General features: G+C 45.1%; 1 protein-coding gene across 1 annotated transcript in view; it reads left to right on the plus strand.

Annotated features, from left to right (window-relative positions):
* The window catches only part of pdzd8 (PDZ domain containing 8), a 46,155-nt gene extending 40,485 nt beyond the window's left edge, over window positions 1–5,670 (plus strand). The window contains exons 4-5 of the mRNA XM_029254404.1: window positions 903–1,065; window positions 1,216–5,670. Of these exons, the coding sequence (XP_029110237.1) occupies window positions 903–1,065; window positions 1,216–3,455 (2,403 nt within the window). The 3' untranslated portion in view covers window positions 3,456–5,670. The remainder of the gene's footprint in view (window positions 1–902; window positions 1,066–1,215) is intronic.
* Window positions 5,671–7,514: the final 1,844 nt, after the last annotated feature.

Raw genomic sequence — 7,514 nt, forward strand, 5'->3', positions numbered from 1 at the left:
AAAATTCCCCTTGTAGTGCTAATTAAAAACTGTATTTAAGTGTAGAAAAGCATGAACGTTGGTCCACAAGTAATTTCATAAAAATATGGGTATAAATCATTCTAAAAGCTCAGACTGACAGTTTTTTTTTTTGTGAAATGTATTTCCATACACGTTCAAATTTTAGGATCACCTTGGCATTGTAAGAACTAATGATTACATAAAAGGTTGTTTGTAGGGGGAAAAGGGCAACTGTTGCATAAGTTATAAATAGTATTTAAATATAATTGACTAACATCTAACTTACATTTAGAATGTTATGCTTTATCGATTGACAGCTAAAATTATGTTCAAAGTCTGTACAAAGATTCTGGGTAATCGCGTATTTATACTGAATCAGTTTGTGTTCAGGCAGCATGGGGGTGTAGAGCACTAGTGCCACATAGCTCCCTGGGTGTGGGATCAGATATGGGTTTCAATCCCATTTAGTCTCTCTGGAGCTTGTGTGTTCTCCCCATGCTCACACCTCTGGGTGCTCCAGTTTCCTCTCATAGCTCAAAGACAGGTGTTTCAGGAGTATTGGTGATTCTGATTTGCCCTTCGTGTGTGTTTATGTGAGTGAATGGGTGCGTGTGATGCGTCATGCCCGGGATGGGGTTCTGGTCACCGTAACCCTGAACTGGACAAGCTGCAATTGGTAATGGATGGTGAATGAGTTTGATCTAGAACACATATTTGAAATAAAGCACTCTTTGCTCAAGTTTGAATGAAGGGGGGGGTTTTTTTTTTGGCCAGAACTTTTGTTGCGGGTGACGAAGCTCTTCCACAATCATGTACAAGAATTGGCAGTGTGAGGCCTGCTTTTTGGCGGTAGCTGGCAATAATATCTTGTAATTTGTTTTTTTTTTTTTTTTTTCCCTCAGACCGAGTTGATCAAAGGCGCTTCCCAGAGTGTTGGCATGACGTTCCGGCATGTTCCAGCCAGCGAGGGTGACGTTGTGCATGTCAGCATCGAGACAGTCACCCCCAACTCACCCGCTGCCCTGGCGGACTTGCAGAAAGGCGACCGCCTCATTGCTATTGGGGGTGAGAGATATGACCTGATATCCACAGTTCTTGTCCCTTGAATAGGCTTTTTACATCACAATATACATTCCTATAAGGTAATACTAAATATAACTGTAGCCCTCAGTATTGTATTTCTTAAAGTCTCATTAAGTCTTTACTTCTGTGCAGGTGTTAAGGTTACATCCTCTGTCCAAGTGCCGAAGCTCCTCAAGCAGGCTGGAGATAAGGTGCTGGTACTTTATGAAAGACCCATGCGTCACCAGATTCCGACTGTAGGAAACCTACATGAGGGGATGGGGCAGCTGGAAGAGCAGAACTTTCTGCCTCAGCCCATTTATGAGGAGGACCCAGTCCCCATCACCACCCTGGACACATCTGACAGCAGAGACGTGGACTCTGAATTTGAGGAACTCGCAGTGGACCCCAAACCTACTAGCAGTGAGGGGAAGGAAGATTCCTTGCTGACTGTAAACCAAAGCCCCAAAAGAACTGTGGCTAATCTTGCCTCTAAACCTCTGGGTAGCATTTCACCCATTTTAAACCGCAAACTGAATCTAGCAGGGCTTCAGTCGCCACTCAAGCCACAGGCAAAGGAGTCAGCCAAGCCCTCGGCACCCAAAGGCACCGATCCATGCGAAGCACCTCAACGTCCCAACATTCCTCCACCACCCCCTCCAGGCCGACCCCCAGTACCCCCCAGACCTCAAATAAAACTTACATCAGCTTCTGCTGAAACCCAAAGTGTGTTGGATGGAGGGGAAGTGCCTCCAGAGAAACCAGAGAGGCCTCTGCCCCCTGCCAACAATGGAGACAAACCTCCGACAGCTGAGAAAGTGACCGCAAAAGCAATGGAGCAAAAGCCAGCTGTCAAACAGTCTGACAGCACCGAGGAGCCGCCCCCTTCTAATCTTAGCAAGGTAGATCCGAACAAGGACAAGGTATCGGAGAGCTCCTGCAGCACAAAAGAGAGTGTTGAGGATCATCCTACTTGGGAATCCTCAGAGACCCTGTTCCGTAACCAGACAGCTAAGTGGACCAAGGCTTCTGTGGTGTTTGAAGTAGAAAGCAACCACAGGTACCTTAATGTAGCTCTTTGGTGTAAGGATCCTTTCAAGCTAGGCAGTCTCTTGTGCTTGGGGCACGTCAGTCTGAAACTTGAACATATCGCCTTGGAGTGCCTGTCCACATCCTCCGTGGAGTTCCAGAGCACTTTCAGGCTGTGTGCGCCGGAGCCGAGGGCAAGCGTGAGCCGCACGGCACTGCGCAGCCTCAGCACACACAAGGGCTTCAATGAGAAGCTCTGCTATGGCGATGTGACACTCAACTTCACGTACTTGGGCGAAGGCGAGTCGGAGCACTCCAGCGGTGTGGTGGAGCGCGAAAGGGAGCGGGAGGGCAGTGTGCAGGAGGAGGAGCAGCAGCAGCAGCAGCAGCAGCAGCAGGCACTGTTTCTCCGGGAGGAATCCAGCTACAGCTCTCTGCAAACTGCTGAGTTCAAGCACAACTTCCAGGATACCCAGTTCCAGAATCCCACCTGGTGCGACTACTGCAAGAAGAAGGTGTGGACCAAGGCAGCCTCCCAATGCATGATCTGTGCCTACGTGTGCCACAAGAAGTGCCAGGAAAAGTGTCTCAGCGAGCATCCTTTCTGCATGGCTACCGACCGAAGGGTAACCGACCCCGAGGCCAAGTCGACCATCAACAGGGCCACGACGGGGCTCACCAGGCACATTATCAACACCAGCTCCCGGCTGCTTAATCTGCGCCAGGTGCCCAAGGCCAGAATGGCTGAGCAGGTAGCCGACACGACTGTGGAGCCCTCGCCAAAACACACCCCCAACACCTCAGACAACGAGAGCAGCGACACAGAGACGTACACGGGGGCCAGTCCCTCCAAGAAGGCCGCACCCACGAGCGGAGGAACCAGTAAACTGGTGCGCAAGGAGGGAGGCTTAGATGACAGCGTCTTCATTGCTGTCAAGGAGATCGGGCGGGACTTATACCGGGGCTTGCCCACAGACGAGCGCTCGCAGAAGCTGGAGTTCATGCTGGACAAACTGCAGCAGGAGATCGACCTGGAGCTGGAGCACAACAACGCCTTGTTGCTCGAGGAGAGGGAAACGGCGGACGCGCGCAAGAAGGCCCTCATCTCCACCGCCCTATCCAAGTCCGGCGAGCGACTCCAGGCACTCACACTGCTCATGATCCACTACCGGGCGGGCATCGAGGACCTGGAGTCTGTCGAAAGCACCTCCCCATCCGAGCAGCAGGGCTTCAAGAGTAAGGGTGGTTCAGAGGAAACCCTCACAGGGCCAGAGGCTTTTGAAAGTGACACATGCAGTCCTGTGGAGGTTCCCCTGCTGGATGATATTACAGAAGAGCAGATCTGCGTAGAAGCATTGCCATAGACAAGTGAGGGCATGAGGCTTGTAACGAACAGCAAATATTTTAACCTTTTTGTGGGAGATGGGTAGGACGGGGCTGTGACCAGAGAGGGGCGCTCGCAGTGACGCATTCACAGTGACACATTTACGTGACTTCCCTGCAGCAGTTTTGGGAAACAGACCTGCTCCAGGAAGCATTAAAACCCAATTTTATGATACATCCACACTAAAGATTAGAACACTGCAGAACTTCATACTCTGGCAATAGGAGCAGAAATCAAGCCATCGATGCAATGTTTCCTAAAACCTCATTACCCGCTCGATTCTGTTCCCTTTGCTGCTCATGGCTTATATTTATGCAATGACTCAACAGCACATATGGAAAGCAAAGAATCATCACTAAAACATGTTTCCGGAAAGTTGTATTCAGCCTGTTGCTGCACTTTAAATACTGTAATTCGATGTATTCCATTAAAACGTGTGGAGATTGCTCTATCATTCCCCTTTTCAATGATCTGCACTTTGGTTAAATTTACCCTGTGGGATGTAATACTTACATACGCTTGTGTCGGTATCGTTTAGTTTTTAGTTTGGTGGTATTAGGCAACCTACATGGTCTTTGGGGAAAGATTTGGGGAGTTTTGCAAAGTGACTTAAGTTTTTGTTGTTACCAGTAACAAGCCTCTTGCCCATGAACACTGTACACCGCAAAACTAGTGGCAAAAGTGGAGCAAACAAAACAAAATTGTACCAACTGCAGAACATTTCCTCCTCCCCACTATCTTTATGTTGTTGTCACCTGTCTGTAAGCACTTTTACTGTATTGCTTTGTCTGGTTTTAGAAATGGTGGTTCTTTATTATTTAACTGTTGCGTTAACTGCAAAGCTATGAGGAATTTGCATGAAGACGTTAACTTGGTAAAGGCACAAGGGATTATGGTTGCAGAATCTACGTTTTGTTTTTATGTGTGGATTATTTATATCCAGACTGAAATTATGTATGTGTGTATTATCATTATTAAAATTATCATTTTGCCAGAGTGTCTGTATATATTGGTGCTTCTATTTGAATGATTTCATCTTCCAGGCCAACTTAGAGGGTGAAATGTAGAACACATAGCAGTAAACAATACTGACAGAGTAAAATACGTTAAGATACAAGTAAATGTCTTCCCTCCTCCCAATGAAACCATTACATAATCATATCCGTTTATATGACATCCTGTTACTTACGGTCAGGTGCTTCTGATGTTCAGCGTCGCACTAAAACATACTTGTGTACTGAAGAAAAACAAATCCTCATATCACTGTTGACAAAGTTGGGTGATGTTCTTAGGATATGTACTTCATTTTCTCTGGGCAAAGCAGGGATGGTGTGGAGGGGTAGGGTCAGAAAACACATTTTAACCCGACAGAAACTTAGCGATTCTCTGTATGCCGCGCCTTTCAACGTTGTCCTCCTGTACAAATGAATGTATGCCACTGAATATACACAGCGCAAAGAATGCATGACGTCCCCCGTTATGTGAACGAGACCAATGCCGACGTTCTGTATGGACTTTTCGCTCAATCACAGCAAGGCCCAAACAAGCAGCTGGACAGTGAGCTTGTGGGAACATTCAGACACAGTCACCACGATAATCTACTGACACCAGCTGACAAAATGTCCTTAACTCCACAAGGTTGGAAGTTGCTGCTGGAACCGGGTCCGAGGCGCAGCCCGAGCCTGGATCTCGTCGGGCCAACGACACGCAAACCGGACTGGGGGAATCTGGCGGGACCGATGAAGCGTTTTGTGCAACAGACGTGATGTTCTGTAGATACTTGGCTGCTACTTTACTATCTGCAATTGTTGTATATTCAGATTTTTTGTGCAATATTTTTGTAGGAAATGAAAGGTGATATAGGAATCAGTTCGGCCGCCGATCTCCGTGCCCATCAGTGTCTTTTCCTCGAAGCGAATATGCTCCCGCTGTGGGGGTGCACAGGCTTGGAACCAGTGTTGTGCAAAGTAGTTCTTTGTGTCTTGTGCTGCTGTAATTTGCGTTCCTTGAATCCAGCATTACTTGAACCCAGCGTTACTTGCTCCAGGTCTGTCTTTCTCCTTGTCATGGTCCTATGGTATCTTAACATTTGTCTGGCAATGCTATCTGCAGCTGAGCATTTTTGCAAGAAAGATGTAACAGTAACATGGATGGTGTTATCAAGCGCTATTGTACATAGCCTAAATAAACAACCTCACCTGAAGCCTGCAAGTAATCCTCTTTTCTTCCACTTTCTAACATTTTGGGTATTTTACACTATACACACATGCACTGCATAACATGTAAAATTTCCCAGTTCGAGGAGGAAATCATTATTGTACATCTGGCAAATAATGAGGACTCCGAGTCGAGACCGACAGGATGATTACAACATGGTTGCTCGCACGTGTCTGAGTCTCCTATTACATCTCTCTCATTACCAAGGCCTTGCCAGTCAGTCATCGCATGCTCCCTTGTCTTTGAGCACAGAAATACATCACTTTAGGGTCTGTGGAAGAACAGCTATTGAGGTTTTGATGTATTAACCAGATCTGAGGCTTGACAGCAGAACCATGACCTGAGGCCTGACTGAAAACATTTGTTTGTGTCAATGTACCTGATCAAATCTGCGTAACAAATTTGATTTATTAGGGACCACCAGCTGAGGTCTAGTTATACCTTAAGCTACAAACAACTTTTTTAAACAGAATTAGGACCACAAATCTGCAGGTATGACACTTTGTGGTATGTGTGTGATGGCTCCCTGCCACTAAATCCATTTGCCTCAAAGTACACTTACACCGTTTAACACCCTTACACAACCTTTCCTCAGCAGTTTCATCCAACAGAATTATGTAAATTACTGTTTATAATTTATATAATGTAAAAATACAAAAATACCTAACGTGCACAAACATTTACAGGTACGCTAGTGTCCTGTTAACTGATCCTAATTTGCTCCTGCGAATCGACCAAATATTGAATAACAGGGTACTGAAATCTAATACTTAATCCATCACTTTGTATGGGGAAAAAATTTCAATTCATTCCAAGCCAATCACAAGTTCACCTCAAAATCACCCTAAAAGATGTGTCATAAGGAGAAAGTTATGTAACACATTAAACTAGAACGAATAACATTTTTGTTTGATCTTGTCTGCTAACCCTTTTCGAGTTGTGTACTTGCAGACAGGGACCTTTAAAGAAAGGTTTACCATTCTACATTTGAGGTTTTTTTTTTTTAATCTATCTTTGAAATTGGAGGGGAAATTAATTTTCTATAAATAAATACAGAACTTAAATTAGCCAAGACTTACTAGGACAGCAAGCTATTGCAGAAATATTTTATGTATATAAAATAAATTTTAAAAAAATAACTATTTTATAAGCTTACCGGGATAGCGTGTATGGACTGGCTTGACGAAGATAGGGGCTATGTGACCCATCTAAATGGATAATTAGAAAATCAAAGCACAACAGTTGAAAAAGGACCCAAAAACCATCACGTGAGAATGCGAGCAAGACCATAAAGTCCCAAAATCCAACTGAGACAAATAAATGAGAGGTTAAAGACACACACAAATATGCAAAACCATATTAGTTTTTGTACATATAATGTATTTTTTACAGAAAACAATTTCCCATCCCCAAGCCTCCGGGGACCATGACTGTCACCGTACACACTACAACAACCCTTACTGCAAATTATAAATTTGTTAGTAATTATGAATTAAGCACTTTAACAGGTGGATAGTTAAGAGCTTTATGAGTCATTGCGTGGTCTATCCCTAATTCCCAGTTCTGAAAAATTAATGTTACAACCCCTGCAGCAGCACACTTAATATTTTTTTTTCTTTTTGACATGTGCTTGCACATTGCATCCCCAGGTCTGCCATTACCCAGGTGCAGCCACCCATAGAGAGAAATGAGCACCGACTGTTATTAACTGCCTCTCTGTATGCCTAGCTGCTCCTGTGATATCTCAGTGCTCTTCACCAAGGGCGAGTCAATATTTTTATTTCTGCCTCAGGGGTACTGGACAAGAAAGGGCCACTTGATG

Source organism: Scleropages formosus, chromosome 8, assembly GCF_900964775.1.
Source record: "Scleropages formosus chromosome 8, fSclFor1.1, whole genome shotgun sequence".
Taxonomy (NCBI): domain Eukaryota; kingdom Metazoa; phylum Chordata; class Actinopteri; order Osteoglossiformes; family Osteoglossidae; genus Scleropages; species Scleropages formosus.